The sequence below is a fragment of the Neltuma alba genome, unplaced genomic scaffold, assembly GCF_004799145.2.
Source record: "Neltuma alba isolate B1F8T4 unplaced genomic scaffold, ASM479914v2 tig00013463_pilon, whole genome shotgun sequence".
In the NCBI taxonomy this organism is placed as follows: Eukaryota; Viridiplantae; Streptophyta; class Magnoliopsida; order Fabales; family Fabaceae; genus Neltuma; species Neltuma alba.
The window spans coordinates 57,097-76,630 of NW_021637698.1; the positions used below are offsets into that span (position 1 = coordinate 57,097).

General features: G+C 33.3%; 1 protein-coding gene across 3 annotated transcripts; it reads right to left on the bottom strand.

Moving 5' to 3' along the window:
• Positions 1-265: 265 nt before the first annotated feature.
• LOC114737555 (transmembrane protein 56-B-like) lies at positions 266-6,142 on the bottom strand. 3 transcript variants are annotated; one of them, XM_028925505.1, is made up of 9 exons: positions 6,029-6,142; positions 4,842-5,051; positions 4,634-4,722; positions 4,411-4,546; positions 2,116-2,190; positions 1,795-1,916; positions 1,639-1,714; positions 1,456-1,515; positions 266-838 (listed from the first exon to the last, which is right to left on the bottom strand). In XM_028925505.1, the coding sequence occupies exons 2-9, from the start codon at positions 4,974-4,976 to the stop codon at positions 710-712; spliced, it is 822 nt and encodes a 273-aa protein (XP_028781338.1). In that variant the 5' UTR covers positions 4,977-5,051; positions 6,029-6,142; the 3' UTR covers positions 266-709. The 3 variants fall into 3 exon arrangements, with proteins under 3 accessions (XP_028781338.1, XP_028781339.1, XP_028781337.1); XM_028925506.1 differs by lacking the exon at positions 6,029-6,142 and adding an exon at positions 5,689-5,996; XM_028925504.1 differs by lacking the exon at positions 6,029-6,142 and adding an exon at positions 5,582-5,996.
• Positions 6,143-19,534: the final 13,392 nt, after the last annotated feature.

Sequence of the window (19,534 nt, forward strand, 5' to 3'; positions counted from 1 at the left end):
TCATACTAAACACTCTTATAATATATTTTCTCAATTTCAATTTCAATTCTTATTCCTTATTTTCAATGTTTCATATTGAACATGACCATAATATTTGATAAGGAACAATGGGTCCTCCACTCAAAAGACTAGATGTCGAGAGGCACCATATTTAGAAGTCTTTTCAAGTGCGCACAATTTTGAATTCCTTCGTAGGCGACATTGGTCAGTAAGTGAACTACTTACATAACCAAATGAAATCTTCATTAGCAATAAGAAAACTCAATTTCAACACAATTGAGAACTAGGCATTGAATTAACTGAAACTCAGTCATCTTCCAGGTCGAAATTAATGACTTCCCCCAACAGTTTAAACACTTCGCACTGGGATATTCATTATGGCCGTTAATGCAGGCTCTGCTAAAGCTAAGTTTATAGTGACAAGAGAACGAACAAGTATGCTCAGGCCGAAAGGGGGGAAAACCTCGACCTTTTCCGAAAACGGGGCCAATTTAATTAAGAACATAAAAAGGTAGAACTAACATTTATACAATGGCTGAGATTCACAGGGGATCCAAGCACCATTTGTGGTTTGTGCTTCATCTTTCGGTGCACATGTAATTTAAACAGGAAGAAGATGATGCACAGAGACAAAGGTAAGCTGGGGTTATCAACAGTGGGAAACTATACTTTTGCTTTCGAAAAAAATTCACCAATAATCTTCTGAATTTTACTGCCTTTTCGCCAATGTCTTCCTCAGTCCTTTGATGATCTTTGAAAACCATGCCAAGTTCATGATAGCTAGCACTACCGGCACAAGTAGTACTAATAATTGCCCCATGGTATGCATTCTCTTAACCTGTTGGTTAATTAAACAATGATGCGTAAGAATATCTAAATTATATCATCTATATTATTGCATTTAGAAAGACAAGAATACCAAAAGGAACACACGCACACGCACACAGTTTCATGCGCCGCCTTCACATCTAAAACCTTTTTTCTCATTATCTCTTCATAAATGCACTATATACATTCATTTTTGCGAATGTAGAAAAACCAGGTTGAAGCATATCATGATTGACTTTACTGAATCTAGGAATCTTTCATAAATTGGGTTTACCAAAGAATCTCTCTGGTATTAGTTACAAACACGTTATGAATATAAACTCAGTATCTGCCTTGACTAAACCAATCAAATCATTATCTGCTCCAATTATATAGTCAGCATCTGCCCTGAACGAGTGATCACTATCTAACAGAAGTTTACCAATTCATTTTGGTGTATTTTGGCCTCCCTTAAGCTATAATTTTCATTACCCATGTTTTCACATGATGCATTCACTATGACAGCTCTTGAACATTTGGGAAACAATGTGACCCTAAAACTTCGGACCAAAAAATAGAAACTCAAGATCTGATTGTTATAACACATCACACACCCCACTTAATGTTTGAAATTCTGTGTTATATTACCTGGTCAAAGTGCAAGTATACATGGTAGAACATGTAAATGAACAGAAGTATTCTGGCAACCTGCAGATAGAACATCTCAGTAAGGATGTACAAGAATAAGGATTTTTATGTTTTACATAATGATATTTCAAAACAGGATCAGACGAACACAAATATATTCCAAGTTGCAACGAATTAACCCACCAGCCATGCAAAGAATATCACAACCCCATTTACAAGATAAGCTCTGGATCTTTTCATTCCAGCTGCATCAAGATACCTGAGAAAATGCAAGGTGTGAATTAGCAAAAACAATTATTTGATAACTTTAATTGTGCTAAAATATTAGATTAGGATTACCATCTCAAGTTTATCCCTGGAGTTGTTGTCTCAGACACAAGGACCATGTAAGTATAAAGCTGTCCCTCTCCACTCAACATTGCATATGCTACTGCTACCAAGGAGATTAGATGATGAATCACCTGAACCAAAGTTGATATGAACATGAGTTAAATCCTAACCACAACCGAAAGAAAACATGAGGGTGAGGGAACAAAACTCGGCTCAATAGTCATGCCCAGTTGGGTTCATATCACTTGAAATGACTTAAATTGTACATTCTCAACTTAATAATAAAGTATAGCCTTATATTCTTTTGAAGTTAGAAGATATTATCCTTACATACTCATATCCACCAAGAGAAGGATAAAACCAAAATATCATCCCAAGGTCAACAATGAAGTATCCAACAGAAATCTGCAACAAGTTAAAACATAAAAAGGCTTTTAGAACAGCATATATCGCACAATACAGACAATAAACATAGAAAATAAATAAATTAGATTGTTAGAATGTACACAAATGAAGTAGCCAGAACCCTTGGGCAAAAATTTACAGCTAAAAGGTCCTGAACATCAAGCAGAACAAATGCATTCTGATTTCAGTCACTGATTTACACTAAGTAAAACTTCCCATCCAAACTATCTATAGAAAAGGTTAGCTACATGTGTATTATTATTATCAACGATTTCCACAAGTGGTCAAATTAATTCTAGAAGAGCTACATATCCCAGGAACCTTGACATAAATAAATGCATTCGAGTTAAAAACTTATTACTTCTCAACACATTTTGTTTTCAAATTGAAAAATTCACGTACTGGTTCTTCAATACGCAGTATGGTAGAATATCCAGGTGGTATTTTCTATTTACAAATCTTGTCAACCTTGGTTCCATAGTAGCAAGTCGTAAAGATGGGAATAGATTCATCATTCACAACCACCAATGAAAGATTCCTCAAGAAGTTAAACAATTCATTTAATCTCCGCTGGTCATGTGAAATCAAGAGGGAAGTCATTTAAAAGGCATAGGCACATGAGCCAGAAAGAAGGAAGCTGATTTCATGATGATTGGGCAGTCAAGAGGTGATAACTTTCCCTTTTCATGTACATAATTGCCTATAATCCAATCACAATCTCCATTCCACTTTTTTCACTCTCTAAAGCCAGCAGAAGCCCTAAGCTCCTTTAATTAACATAGACGGTAGCAAGAGACGCAAAAAATGGTTATCCCATATCAGCTTAGTGTGAGACACAGAACTCCTATACAAAGCAAAGTTCAGCCTTGTCGCTAAAATAACTTCTAGGAGTGGGTTCTCCTCTACATCAAAAAGGCAGAGCTCTCAACCTCTCATAATCTCAACCAATTATTTCATTGTATTTCTAGTAGATCTCAGTCATCCAAAGCAATTGGAATAACGTGACATATCAAATAAATTAAAATATAACCTAAGCGTGACAGACAGGAGAAAGGAGATCATAAAAGAGAATGCAAAAGACACATAACATAAACTAAATACTGCGCATTAGCAAAAATGGGGCAGGTTTCAAGAGCTAAAAGCTGATGCTTGGACTTAAACTTCTTCTCAGATGGCCCTCCACCAAGGACTTCAGCATTTCAGATTGGTTTGTGAGAGTCTAGAAGATGCTTTCCCCTGATTTATCCAGATTTTTGCATGAAAATCCTAAACTCCATCAAAATAAAGGTTTGAGAAGGCTTACCCATCAATGCAAGTCCCTATTGCACTTGGCCAAAAAGAATGATAAATGCATTTATAACGCAATAGTCCTATCAGAAATCTATAAATTGTTTTACTTGACGAGTATACGCACTTCAAAATAAGAAGATAGCATCTCTATATTGATCCATTAGTCCGACATCTAAGTAATGGAGGGACATCATTATAATCTAGTTTCTTTAGTTCTGATTCCCTGAATTGGCATGGCTCATCATGATTTCTCGCTTATCATCTAGTTATACAAGTATCCTCACTGTTTATGGTATTAGTGTGTCACCTTACAGTATTGGTGTTACACGCCAGCTTTTGAGTCATTTATCATTCCACAATATTTCTCAACAAAAAATCAATGGTAGTCAGTATACCACAAATTACCAAAAACCTGCATAGCATGCACTACTATTAAATAAATAAAAGCCAACTCATTACACTTTATTAGGCGAACAAGATTTATAGAAATGACTTTAAAATTAAAATAGATATTTCTATATGCGATTATGGTTTTTGGAAGCATAGATCACAAGATGGACAAAAGATACAAGTAAGGAGAAGAGGAAATCCTCATAATGTATCTATCAACTTTATTTCATCCGAAAATTACTTATTTTGTGTTTAAAACAACAGACATATTCTAAAATATTATTGACTTCGAATTGTTTGTGTTGATAAAAGTAGGCATGTTTAAACAAGACATGTTTACTATCAAGGACTCTATCCTTCAAACCATGCAAATCCTCTATACCACCACAACTCACAAGCTGTATGACTTTGATTAAGGAATTACTCAACTCGTGCGTTACACCCTTGATCTACTTCACATGACAGTTGTATTAAAGGGGGAAATCCAATAGGAACTTCAAAGGGATAAGAGAACAACAAAAAGAACCAAAGCATTCTTACCCCCAGCCCAAATGTAGACAATGGAGATGTTCGAACGGTGAGGTCAGTGAATTGGTTCTCAGAATATAGACTTGAGCAAAATACAAAGTACAAAGACATAGTCGTAATGAAAATGGCATGAACAGTTGATATAGCACTGCAAAAGAACAAACGAATCTTCATTAATATCTTAAACCGTGAAAAAAAAATGATAGAGCTTTGAGAGAATAGAAGATCCAGTCACCGGTTATTCCACTCAATACGTTGGATTTTTGAAAGGCTTGAATAGCTCTTAAAGTAAACTGTACTGATCAGCTGTGTAAGATCATAGACCTGAAAGACAACAACTAAGAGATAAACATAAGATCATAAAATAAAATACATATTACAACATCATTGAGATTAGAATGACTTTATAACGCCATAAGAGCATAGTTAGAATAACAATATACCATCTTGCAAGTGAAAATGCCACCAACAATTGAAGTATATGGAATCAGAGGGTCAGCTAGTAAATATTCCTTCACAAATAATTCAGCCTGACTCTGATATGACTTAAATGCCATCATTTCTTTAGAACTCAGCATCGCACCTCCAGCCTTGGTCGATAAGTCTTCTAAAGATTGTACGTGCTTGTTTGCACTCACCTTTTCTCGAGTTCCCTATAACATGATTTAATACAAGCTTCAGGAGAAGATACAAAAAGCTTGCAGCTATAGATAAATGCCAGCATGATTTGGCTAGACAAGAAAAATCATTACTGAGTCGTCGCATTATACTGGGGCAAATAACGTGAAACAACAGCATTAACCATAGGCTTGATAAATTCAACAAAAGTAGGATTTTGCTACGTGAAAATGCAAATATTATGTGAAAGCAGTATCGTGGAAATTAAAATAACACGTCCCCAAACAATCAAAGGAAAAAAAATATTAAAATCAACCGGCAATGACATTACAGCCCAAGAAACTAGGGGGGAAAAATCATAATATGTTCCTTTAAAGCTGAAAGATCGACAATATATGATTGCAATTGAGTCGGCCCAAATTAGTAACCTAAATCCTAACATATTACTTCTTTCGATATCACTATAGCTGATGAATTCTAGCACAACAAAAGGAGCATGGAAAAGGAAAACATAGCAATAGCTTCAGGTGCAAAATACAAAGCAATGAAATGGAAGCACATAGACCTCTCAATCAATCACATTTGAGTCCATGCAAGATTGTCAAAGCAAAATATACTGCAATTTCCCAAAAAGAGCAATTGGGTACACTGCACGGGCATTTTAGGAAGAACCTAACGCATTGTTTCCCGTAAATAATAATATTCAATCAGTTTCCAGAGCAAGCCACAGTAAAGGGAAGACCATCTGCAATATATTCCCCACCAGGGAGTTCTATAGGAGATAGAAACGGGCAAAAGAGAGGGATTTAAAACTGCAAATCCCTAAACAGAAAACCGTTGCTAAACATGAAAGAGGCATGACTGAAACAGAAGGAGAGTTATGATGCGTTCGGGAATCAAAAACAGAAAAAAAGAATCCGCTTTGGGCATCATAATGGGATGATAACACTATAATCGCGGAAAGCAAAAAGGTTCTTTCTCATTTGAGGGAGCGAGAGAAAGAGTGTGTTACCCGAATTGAAGAAAAGTCTCCGGTAGTTGCTGGAAAGTGAATCGTTTGGTGGGGGGAGAGAGAGAGGAATGGCAGGGAGCTTGGTGCTTACGGGGCGAAGAAGTCACACAGGGGATGAGAGAGAGAGAGAGACGTTGGCTGAAGAAAGCAAGCAGATTGATGGTGCTTCGCTGTCACGTGAATGGGGAAGGAGATTGGCCCAACATCAATCAAATCAAATAAAGGATTGATTCCCATCTATTTATTTATCTAATCTAACCCACCATCCGCTTTGCTCTCTATCTCCATTAATGTTTTTTGTTTTGTTTTTTAATATCTTCATTAATGTTTTATTGTGCCATCCATATTTTAATTAATATACGAGAAAAATTTTATCTTATAAAACGAAAAAAATAATTTTTTTAAGAGAAATTGAAAAAAAAAGATTTTAGAATTATAAAAATGCAGATAGGGACCCTTGACAACTTCACTTTGGATTTTGACAAATAGTAAAGTTGTCAAGGGTTCTTATCTGCATTTTTATAATTTCAAGGTCTTTTTTTAATGTGATTCTCTTTTTTGAAACTGATTTTTAATGTGATCTCAGATCACCCTTTTTTTTTATACACTGGCTTTGTTTTTTTTTCTTAAAGGGTTAAGACAGAAATTTGTTTTAAAAATTTTTACTCAAAAGTACAAGGTGTCCAAAAACTTTTTTGAGTTTTTTTAAATTTAAAATCATAATAGTTCCATCGCCTGCTATTAAAAAATACTAATAATCAATGTTACTATTTTAAAGATAAATGTTGTTTTTTAACAATATGGAATAAAATTGTTATAATTTTTAATTTTTGAGATAATATTAATTTAAAAAATTCTAGATACCTAATATTTTTAAGTAAAAACTTTTAGAATAAATCTATATCTTAATTTTTCCCTTAACAAATAGAGTCGATTTTATTAATTACGGAAGAACCAATGCAACGTAATACACGGAATGTTGGGCAAAGAGGGGGAAAAAAGCACACGGAAACATGCAACTTAAGCAAATCAGAAATACAACAAATACACTTATGTATATGAATAATGTCAATTGTATATGAAGAAATATTTTAATAAAAAAATTAAATGTGACTTGTGAAAGTTAGTTAACATATAAAAAATTTTCTGCCTGCTGACAAAAAAAATTACAAAAGGCCAAGTTATATAGACTTGACTTTAATTAATTTTTTAGCTCCGTGATTTGAGTAATAGAATAAATAATAAAACTTTTTATAATTAAATTAAATTGGATAATAAATTAATTCTTTCACTGCACTATTCTATTATACCAATATATTCACAATATAATTTTATAAAAAAATATTTACTTTATAATATAATAGGTATGTGAATTATGATAATAAAAAATGTTAAAACAAGTCAAGTAGCATGAGAAGCATGAGAAGAATCGCAGCAATCTTATGAAATCATAAATCAAGGGATAAAACCTTTTTATTAAATATCTTGCATTATCATCCCAATACCTGTCATTGCAATATTTTTAAAGACGGCTGGGAAAAAAAATAAATTAAAGGTTCCCAGCAAATAATGGTTTAATTATTATTTATATTTTCAGCAAGATTCCGTTTTATGCTTTATTTCTTTCTTTTTTTTGGTTTCTTTTAATATATGTGCGTGTGTGTCCCTTCATGTGACTAACCCTTCGTAGTCCATGGATGTTTTTCTAATTTCCTAGACACCGACATCTCGACAAGAATACAAATATGTACGACGTGCGATAATAAAAAATATTATTAATGCAACATCCATACACACATACACTCTTTTTTTTTATCATTTTATTAAGATGGACGTATTATTTTATCTTTTATTTATTATTTTATAGATTATAATAATATATATAATAAATAGATGTGAGGTTGGAATTTTAAGGAGAAATTAATGAGACTGTAGATTTTTTTTTTAACTCCAATAAAAAATACTATAAGTGTTTTATAAATAGTACATTAATTTGTGAATAAAGAAAATTATTATTTATAATAAATAAGTATTGTCTTTTGTCAAATATCATTTTTAATCATGCTTATCATAGAACATTTAACATATTCAATTGCCATAAGGGCTACTTGAGAAGAATAGATAAAATAAGAAATAAAATAAATTGAAATACTATCTCCGGTCCTAATTATAAGAGCTAATTGACTAATTTGAAGAGATTAAGAAAAGAAGTTAAGTTAGTTATTTGTAATAAATATGTATTGTCTTTAATAAAATATCATTGCTAATCAAGTATATTGGTTAGAACTACCATTGTTAGAGGGGCTACTTTGAAAAAAAAAGCATAAATTTAGAGACAAGTAGATTGAGATCTTATATTTAGAACCAAGATTAAAGTCAAATAATGTTTTATACTAAGGACCAGAGGTAGTATTATACTAATATTTAGAATCAAATTAAATTTCTAATTAACTCCTATATCAAGTATTAATGTTGAATTAGAGAAGGATATATATATATATATATATATCTCTTCTTTCTGATTCTTATTATAAGATATTTTTAACCATCTCGCTGAAAATAATGGTTTATGATTTATTGCTTTCTTTTTAGGTTTTTTTTAATTACGTTCCTTCGTGTGTAATTCCCTCACAGTCCATAATGGTTTTCTAATTTTGTAGCCACTAACATCTCGACAAGAATACAAATAGGGAAAAATACTAGAAAATACCCTTAAATATATGAAAACCTAGATAAGTGCATGTGAAAGCAAACTCCATATCAGACCTAGGGTACTGATTTGGCATTTGCAAATGTTAGCCAAAGATGGAATTGCCTCTAAGGAAAATTTAAAAAAAAAAAAAAAAAGACGGAATGCGGGAGAGGTTACTTGCACTGTGTCGTTTTTGTGCCCACATCTCTGCGACACAATCACCAGTTGTCGTGAGGGGAAGGAACATCATGCCTATGAGGAACTGTTTCGACCGTCGTGAGGGTGAGAGGAAGCGGCATCGCCTTCAAGGGAACATCATAGCTGTGAGTGGAGTAGTCGCTGTCGGAGGAGCACTGTTAGTGTGAGGGGAAGATCGTCACCATTACTGGGGTCTGGTAAGTTGATTATTTATTTATTTGCACGGTGGTTGTCGTTGGGCAATCAATTACATCAGACATGAGAGATTTTGGAGAGTAATAAGGTTATTAGGTTGAACTTAGAGGTGTTCAAAGGCCGGCCCGTCCATATCGGCCCGTTCCGGTCTCAGTCTTATTGGGACGGGACGGACCTGTCCGAATTTTTCAGGACGGGACAAACCGGGACGGGACGGGGTCGTCCCGTCCCGGTTCCTTTTTTTTTTAATTTTTTTAATTTTTTTATCCTATTTATATAATATCATTTTTTTTCATATTTTTTTTAAGATTTGAGACTATTGTATGGAACTATAAATATATTTATTTAGAGTTTTTTATATTGTTGATGATTAGAATTTTTAGCAAGTTTTTATTGTGTTAAAAGCTTTTGTTTAGAGTTTTTAATGATTATTAAATGTAATATTTTGGGCTTTTGTTGAACAATCTATAGGCTATTAAATATCACTTACATTTCCAGATCTTCTATTATATCAGTACCACTTTCTTTCTTTTTACATGCTACGTCTAGATGGCCATGCCTCTCATTATACTGAAAAAAGTTCTCAATCTCACCATTATCAACTAAATCTATTAGTGTCTTCTCATCAAAACTTAATTTATATTTCATCTCACAATTATTACCATCAAATCCAAACCATAATGATATCTTCCCTCTCAAATCTTCAACTGTAATGCCTTCTTTTATGCTCCTTAGCCTCACATTACCCCCGTTATATTGAACTCCACCTTCCTTGTTAACTACAAATGTCTCTCCAACATGAAAATAACACAAAAGTTCCTTCAAAGAGGTTGGGCCACCCAAGCTAATGCCTTCTGCCATGCTCGAATCTGCAAAAACATAATAAACAATATACATTATTCACTTTCGTCACTGTCTGTAACAGAACCCCACTTCCTCCCTTACCAACAACACATTAGTTTTTCACAAGTTTGCCTTATATGTTAACTACACACTTCATCGTCTCCTCACTATTCATGCTCATGCTTGCCACCCATGCTAATGCCTTCTGCCATACTCAAACAGTAAACAATTGAACCCTATATCGGACACCAACGAAGTAATTTGCTTAACACTTTCTACCAATGCAGACCCACAAAATGAAAGACCAAAACCTATGAATGAAGTTCTTTGCAACACCAAAAAATAATAACCCAACACCTTCATCTCTTAAACCACCTAAAACCCACTCACCCATATACACAACCTGCCGAAATAACGACCATCAGGAGAGGAGGAAGAAGAAGTTGAACTTCAGACAGTATTAATGACTTTAAAATTAAAATTACCTTGCCTTTCTTCAACAGCTTCTACTGATTTTCATTCCCTCCTTTGCCTTCCCACAAGCTCCCCGGGTCACAAGCTTCATTCTGTATTGTCTTTCTTTTTGTGCATTTATCTGGGCCAATTATGTTTTTGGCCAACATTTGCAAATGCTAGATCAGTACCCTAGGTCTGATATGGAATTTTGCTTTTCACATATTTAAGGGTATGTTCCTGTCTTTTTCCCATACAAATATGTACGACTTGTGATAATCACCTTCAATATCAGAAATTATTAATGCAAAGTATTGTGTAGATTATTATTTTCTTAAAAAATAATAATATATATAATAAATAGAAATAAAGCTGGAGAACTATTGAATTTTAAGGGAAAATCAATGAGACTTTAGATTTTTTTTAATTTCAAGAAAATATATTAAAAGTAATTTATAAATAGTATATTAATTTTTGAATATTAAAAAAAATTAGTTAAGTTAGTTATTTGTAATAAATAGTATTATCTTTATTAAAATATTATTGTTAATCATGAAACATTTAACATGTTCAATGGTTACTTTAAAAAATAATAAATAAAAATGAGAAACCTTCCCGGTTCATAATGGCTTTCTAATTTCGTAGCCACCGACACCTCGACAAAAATAGAGAAATGACCGTACGGTTATTAACCTTTTTTTTTTTTTTCCCCCAAGCAACATACGGTTATAATTATTAACCTCAACAACAAAAATTATTAACGATACTGCAATCAAACGCTACGCTGATATTGTGTGCGTGTGTGTGTGGTTTTTGGGTTTCTATTTTAAATTAAAATTATAGAATATAAATGAATGGTGATTGGTGAAAAGGTCCTATGTAAAATATACAAGTATTCTTTTACCCTTTTAATTTTATATAAGTTCCAATTTGATCTCTTAATTTTAAAAAATACTACCTCCGGTCCTTAATATAAGACCCTATTTGACTTTTATTTTGATCCTAAATATAAGACCTTAATCCACTTTGTCTCTTATATTTACTCAATTTTTTCCAAGATAATCCTTCTAATAATTATAGTTCTAGCTAATACACTTGATTAGTAAGGATATTTTAGGAAAGACAACACCTATTTAGGACAAATAACTAACTCAACTTACTTTCTTAATCTTCTCAAATTAGTTAACTGGCTCTTATAATTAGAACCAGAGGTAGTATATTTTTAGTAAAAGGATCAAACTAAAATATTATATAAAATTAAATGATCAAACATATATTTTTCGCCAGATATATAAGACCAAATTTCAAGTGATGATCATGATCAACATGCTTAACCCATGGAATGCTACAAGAGAGAGTTCAGATATAATTTTTCCCTTTTATAAAATTTAGATATCGTTTGTTTTTTTAACGATATCAAAGTTTTCTCTTCTTGGTTATCATAAGAATTTTTTTTTTTTTACTTTAATGTCATCCCGAAAGTTTAAAAACATAACAATTAGCAATGTTGTCCCATCTTATTAAAGAATTAGCAGTGACTATTAAATTATTAATATTGACTGTTAATATTTTTAACAATAAGAAATGATATTGCTTAATTTTAACACTTCTAAAATAATTTTAAATCCAAATAAACTTCCGAAACAATATTGCTGCTAAGTGAAAATTTGGCCAATCTATGCATTAATCCTATTACAGTAAAGATTAAAATTTGGAAATCTTAATGTTTTATGGTTTGACAGCTAGAGTCAAAGTTCATATGGGTGTCTTGGTCCCAAAAAATAAAAAGAAAGTTCATATGGGTGGGAAATGAATGATTAACGACATCGTGTGACGGAATGGAAAAAAAAAATTATGTTTGACGGTATGAATGTATGATTATATTTGGATTAATATGATTTTGAGTTCTTTAAATTTGTGCTTATTTTGATTTTGATCCCTTTAATTTCAAATCATATGTTTTAATCCTATAAAATTCATGAAAAACATGGAAACGGAGAAGAGAAAAGAAAATACCCCTCCTAACTTAAAGAAGAGAAAAACTATATTTAGTGAATAAGCATATATTTTTTGGCCAAAAAAATTATATTCAATTCTTAATTTAATTGTTAAAATTTAAGATATATTATGTCTTGGTATATCCATATAACTTATGGAATTTTTAGTAAATACTTAACGTTAATATTTTATTGAATGTCAACAACGTAACTTGATCATTGTTGAATTATTTTATAAATGTGAGTATGTGAGAGAGATCAATATTAATTTAAAAAAAGAAGAAGATAAAAATAGTACAATTACATAGTTCACCTGATTAAATAAAAATAATATATATTGAAGCTTTTATAATGGTATCAGTGAGGCCATATTGTGCAATTTATTGTGTTCACCATATTTCATTTATTACCTCCTTATGTATGCCCGGCCAATATGTAGATGAGGGGTATGGCCGATGGCCTGCTCTTTTAAATACGGGTATATATATGTTTATATTTATAAATGTTTTATGTATAATATTAATTAAATTTAGACAAAATCATGTTATTTCTATTTTATACATTTATGTAGAACTAAGTATTACCAAATAAAATTTGAACATTGTCGAATGGTTGGATCAAAAGTAATATGCAAGTCCTGGTGAAAAAAAAAAAAAACTAATAGGGAAGTGAGACTAATTAAACTTGTAATACTCCTCCAGTCCTTAATATAGGACCTAATTGCTGAGTTGGTTTTGATCCTAAATATAAAAATCATTTATTATATTTATTAATTTCTCTCTAAATATTCTCTCAACTATAATCAAGTAGAAGATGGAGAGGAGATATTAAGAAAGATGATTATAGTCTTTTACGAAAAACGTGTCATATTTTTATAATTAACTAACTTACCTAACTTTCTTAATCTAATCAAATTAGTTAAATGGGTCTTATATTAAGAACCAGAGGAGTATTTAGTTATCTATGATTTTTGTTGGGCAAAAAAAAAAAGTTATCTATGGTTTTTAATAATAAATTCGGTAACCATATATATGTGTGTGTGACATCAAATTTGGAAAGTAAATTACGAGCACATAATTATGATGAAGGAATAATAATGGAACTTAATTTTGATAATTAATGCTACTGGGGAGGACCATACCATATGATGAAGATTTGAGTATGGAATAGGTGTCCTCGACCAAAAAAAAAAAAAAAGAGTATGGAATATTGTCCTCCTTTAGCGGCGCTCGTGTGTCGTATTATTCATTGGGTTTCGGCGTCATGTTTTGTTTTATATTCCATCCTGTCTTCCCGCTGCTGTTTTATATTAAATAGGAGTATTATTTGTTTTGTGGGGCCAAAGGAAAATAATTAGACACAAATTATGATTTTAAAAATAATTTTATGATATATAAAATAATTATATAAAAAGAGTTTTGTCTTACATACTTGAAAATACTTTTTAAAAATGATTTTACTATAATACAAACACCCCATGGTTTTCAAATTTATTGCTATCTAGTTGAGGGTTAATATAATATTTCAGTTCAATTTGTTTGTCATCTTTTCTAAAATATTTACATTGATGGGAAGCAATTCTCATAAAAAAATAACTTTAAATTAATCAATATATATAATTGAAGGTGATAATTGAAAAAGATCAAAACATATTTATAAAAAATAATTAATTTTGTTGATATTTTTAAATTAGTTATTAGTTATTTAATGCTCATAGCTAACATATGTTTGTCTCCATCCCGCTGATTGCTGATGAATCAGGTCCCCAAAAAGAAAGGAAAAATTACTGTAGAGTCCCACAGAAAATATTTTACTACTAAAGGTCCCATGAACTGACAAAACAAACAAGGTCCAAAAAACCGGACCGAAAACTAAACCGGTTAAGATAGAGCTGGTAATACGGGCGAGCCCGCCGGTTACGGGCTGGCCCATGGCAGGCCTGAAAACCTGCGATTCAGTCTTTTTAGGACCGCCTTCTGGCGGGCTGGGATTTTTCCAACCCAGCCCGCTAGGCTAACCCGCCAATTTTTTTTATTTTTTTAAATAAAAATTTACTCAAATTCCTAAATATCTAAATAAAACATGCAAATATAGAAATTATAAAAAATAAAACATAGAATACAAAGTTTAAACTTTCAAATATCTCAAAATATTAAACATGATTACATAATCCATCCATCCAAAATGATTTAATAAACAACCAAATTAAAACATAAATCCAAATTAACAACGGTACAACACTACAAAGTTATAAACATAATGTGTCAAATGCTCAATCATGACTCATGATTGCTACATGGTGCGTTCCATTCAAAAGAAAAATTAAAAAAAAAAAAAGTAAAACGGGCTGGCTCGCCAACCCTGCAGGTAAGCCCGCCGCGATTACGGGCTTGGCAGTTACAAGCTTAAAAGATCCATTTTAAAACGATTCCAATTTTTATCAACCCAACCCGCCACTTCTTAGCAGGTTGGCGGGTTGAGCCCGCGAGCTCAACCTGTAACATCCTGAGTTTTATCGGGTTTTAATAGCCTATTTTGGGTTGATTTTGAGGATAGATTAGTGATTTAATCTTGATCTTGGTGTTTGGGTTGGATTTGAGGTTTGTTGGAGGAACAGGTGAACGTACCCCTCTCAGGGTATGTTCGCCGCGGCGCACCGGGAGTTTCAGAGGGGAGTGTCTTCTCGGAAAGGTTTGGCCACGGCGAAGTCTAGGGGACGCCGCGGCGAAGTTGTCGAGGTGAGCGAGGCTTCCCTTTCGGGAAGGTTTCGCCGCGGCGAAGGTAAGGGCACGCCGCGGCGAAGTTCTTCTGGGCGAGCGAGAGTTTCCTCTCGGGAAGCTTTCACCGTGGCGAAGTCGGGTTTTCAGGCTAGTAATCCCTCTCGGGATTAGTTCGCCGCGGCGAAAGGTCACGATTCTATATAGTCGCTGGAGGGTTCAGTTGTGCGAAAATTAGAAAATCTGAAGGAGGAGAGAGGAGCTCTGCTAGGGTTTCGGTTTTGAGGCTTGGGAAAGACATTTCTAAGGATTCATTACCTCAAGTAAGTGATTTTAACCTCTAATCTTCTTTCTTTATTGGAATTTCTTGGAATTTCTGAGGATTTTTGGTGGAACCCTAGGATTTTCTAAGTTGTGATGGAATGGAGGTTTTTGACCGATTGTTTTGAGTTTAATTGATTGCATTGGATTAGTTTAAGTATTTAATCGGTGTAGTTTTCCTGGATTTAAAGAATCTTGAATTTTTGGAGCTAGGGTTTATGGAAATGGATGATTTGGGATTGAGGATGATAATGTAGAGATTGATTTTGAGTTTTGTGAATTGGGTTATGTTAAGGAGGGTTAAATTGGATGTTTAATCGGTTTAGAATTGTTGTTGGAACCTTAATTGCTCAAATGGGATGTTTGGGTGTAGAATTCCATAGTGGGTCCTTGAGGTTGTGAATCTTAATTGATGTCTGGAAAGGAATTAAGGTGTTAATGGATTGGTATGACTTTGGAGTGTTGCCTTGATAGATATACCCTTTGAGTTGGGTAGAGTTCGGTGGGAGATAGGAATTTTGTATCCCCAAGTGTTGTTTTGGCCACATTATTAGTTTGAAAGCTAATATATGATGGTTGTGTGTTTGTGTGCTTGTGTAGACCAGTTGTGAGTCTTGGTGGTGCACGGGGCCACATCGTTGGTTTGTTGTTCCTTGCTCAGGCGAGAGGTAACCACTTTCCAATCCTTAGTACTTGCTTCTGTGGTATTGTGAGTAGATTTATGTTTTGTGCTCCAAATACTAATTGTGTTCAAACTATATGTTGTATATAAACAGGAAAAACCGTCTTGTGGGGTTTTGATTTATGATGAATGCATTTTTGGAATTGTGAAAGATATGCCACTGAATGAGGTTAATTGTGAAATGATTATTACTCTTTGATTATGATTTGAGCATGATGCATGATTTGGGATTTGGTGATAGTTTGATAGTTACTACCACGTGGTAAGGCCTCCATTAATGCATGATGGTTGGCTTAGTACGTCCCCCATAGTGAGGGATAGGCCTTTTGGCTCCCTACGTCCCCCAGAGTGAGGGATAGGCCTTTTATGGCTCCTTACGTCCCCCATAGTGAGGGATAGGCCGGCTTCGGCTCCTGAAAATCCCCCAAAGTGAGGGATTTGGTTAATGGGAATTGCATCATTTCACTCGCATGATTTATTGTGGCTATCTTGTTATTATATTACTTGTGAACTGCCCCACTTGACACCTCACGAGCACCTATTTAGTAGTACCTAGTATTGGAAAGGTTGGTTACTGGGACTTTGTCTCACCCCGTGGTTTACAATGTTTTCAGGTGAAGTTTCTAGGCGTGCGCCTTCGGGAAGAGACGCAGAGGCTTAAGCTTGGTTAGCTTTAGGCCTCTAGCCTTTGTTTATGTATGAATATGTTGTATATTGCCACAGTTAGGGGTCTTTGGTGATATTTTGATTGTTGATCTATTGTAAATTGGAGGATACGTTACCTCCTTGTTTTAGTTGGCCGGAGGCCATTGCTATTGTTTTATGGAACTTTGTTATACCTGGTGGAAAACAAATTGGATGGGCTGATTTTTGGATGTATGTTGTTACCCGGGTCAGAGGCTCGGAGGCCCAGTGGATTATGATTGAATGAATGATTTCACTTGCATGCAACGGTTTAAATGTGAATTCAAAATTATGCAAATTTCTTCCTACTATGGTAGTTCATTTAACAGCTCTCCTTTTCTACCATAGTAGAGGTTTTATGATGAGTTAAAATGTCTTGAGGTAGAGGGTTTTTACACAACCCATATTACTGGCTCTAGGTCAAGGTACTGATTCAAGGGTTAATGGGTCAGATTGGGGTCAGACTGGGATCAAACCGGTAATAATTAAAATAACAAAATTTAATTAAAATGTATAAAATATTCATATTTAAATTTGAAAAAATAATATTTAATTTTATTTAAAATATACAAACTATATTGTTCATGCATATAAATGATTTTTTTCTTTTCATTTCTGATGTGACCCTCTTTCTTTCTTTCTTTTTTTAAAATTCTCTCTCCTCCTTTTTAGTTTGAGTGTTTAACATGCCAGATATAGTAGAGGGCATGGGCTAATAACTGACAGCCTTTTTTTAGCCTTGCATTCATTCTTGAACTTCGAATAGTGTCTTTGTCTTCATTCTTCTTCTTCTTCTTTTTTCTTTTTCAATTGTGTCTTGTGCAGGTGACCATTACTTCTTCGTTCTTCATCACATGGTCTTACTTCTTCAACTTCAAGCAACTTCCATGGTTTCTCTCTTCACAGATTTGGTCAGCTCTTACAAAGGAGGACGATGGCAATGAAGTAAAATGACAATGACCATCTTTTTCCCTTCTCCTTGCCTTCATTTCCTTACTCCTTCATATCTGACCTTTGACCTCTAACCTCCGTCCTTCTCTTCTCCTTCTCCTTCCTCCTCTTCTTCTCTTCTGGATAAAAATACAATAGCCCAGTGCAAACCGCCAAACCATCAGGTTACTCTGGTTTTTACCAATTCACTTCGGTTTAAGCCAGGTTATATCGGGTTGGTTTTCTCTCGGTTTAAGAGGTAAACTAGACCAAACAATTGGCTGGTTCACCGATTTTGGGTCTAAACCGGCCGGTCCGGTCCGGTTTTTTATACAATGAAAACAAATCTAAAATCCCTAGGGACCTAAGTGTGAATAATCTGAAACAATCAATTACAAATTTGCCCTTAATAACTAAAGAAAAAAAAATTCACCTATCTGTTTGAATCCCACCCTTCTCCTTCAACCCTCATCTCCTACTCCGTTGGCCCTGATCTCCTATTCCGTCGGCATCCTGCAACATGACCTCTCCACTGTTTTGACCAAGAGTCACAATAGTCTTGGTCCTCTCATGACAATCAAGGTCTTCCTCAAGAAGCTGTTCTCAAGGCCATTTCGGGTTTTTTATTTTATTGTTTTTGCTTGCAATTATTTAATTCATCATATATCAATTGATGCTTTGTTTCTGATAAAAATGGTAGGTTTTTACTGTCATAACCCCGGTAATGTAATAGTTAAATGTTTTGTTAATGGGTACATTGAAGGTTGATAATGTAACTGTATGACTTGTCGTTAACAAGTGATTGTGACAGGTTGATATGAAGGATAGAGCCGAGAATTAGGGCCGGCCCTTCAGGGCTGGCGGGCTTAAAAGGGCCGGCCCTCCAGGGCTGAAATTTTAAAAATACCCCAATTTGCTAAGCCCGACCCTTAAGCTACAGGGCCAGGGCCGGCCCGCGGGCTTTTGGCCCGTTTAAGAAAAAATACTATTTTTTATATTTATCATATTTTTATAAAAATATAAAAATAAACCAATGAAATTATTAATAAAAGACATAAATATGAATAAAATTAAGTCACAAATATAAAATATTATCATATATAAATATTCATCAATATCTAAGAACATCTAAAACATTCATTAACAAATAATAACATCTAAAAGTTTTATCTATAATGCAATTGTGTAATAAATAAACATTATCATTAATCTTTTGAAACTTCATCATCACTATAATTAATTATTTTTCTTCATAAGTATGCTTTTCTTTCGTAACAAAAATATCAAGTTTTTCTTCTTTATAAGAATTTTATTTTTACATTTTACAATATAACTATTATTTTACTTTAATGTGAGAAACATTGTTGTTAAAACTCATGAATTTCTAATTTAAATTATAGAATCACAAGTTATATAAGTATAAAAATATTCTATTATCAAATATATATATATATAGTTTAAAAATATCGATGCATATAATATAAATCAAATCATTATTAAAGTCCAAATTAACCCATTTTTTAAAAATTTAATTGGATAAATTATTGTCTAAAACTAAATTTAATTTTAAAATGATAATAATAACTAAATATTTGAAATATTATTAACAATGTAAAAAATTAATAACATTAATATTATATAAAAAATTTAAAAAATAAAAAAATTATAAAAGGGCTTAAAAGGGCCGGCCCTTTTAAGCCCTCGGCCCTCCAGGGCCAGCCCTCCAGGGCTTATTTCTCATTTTAAGAGAAAAATATCAAGCCCGGCCCTCATAATTTCAGGGCCTAAAAAGGC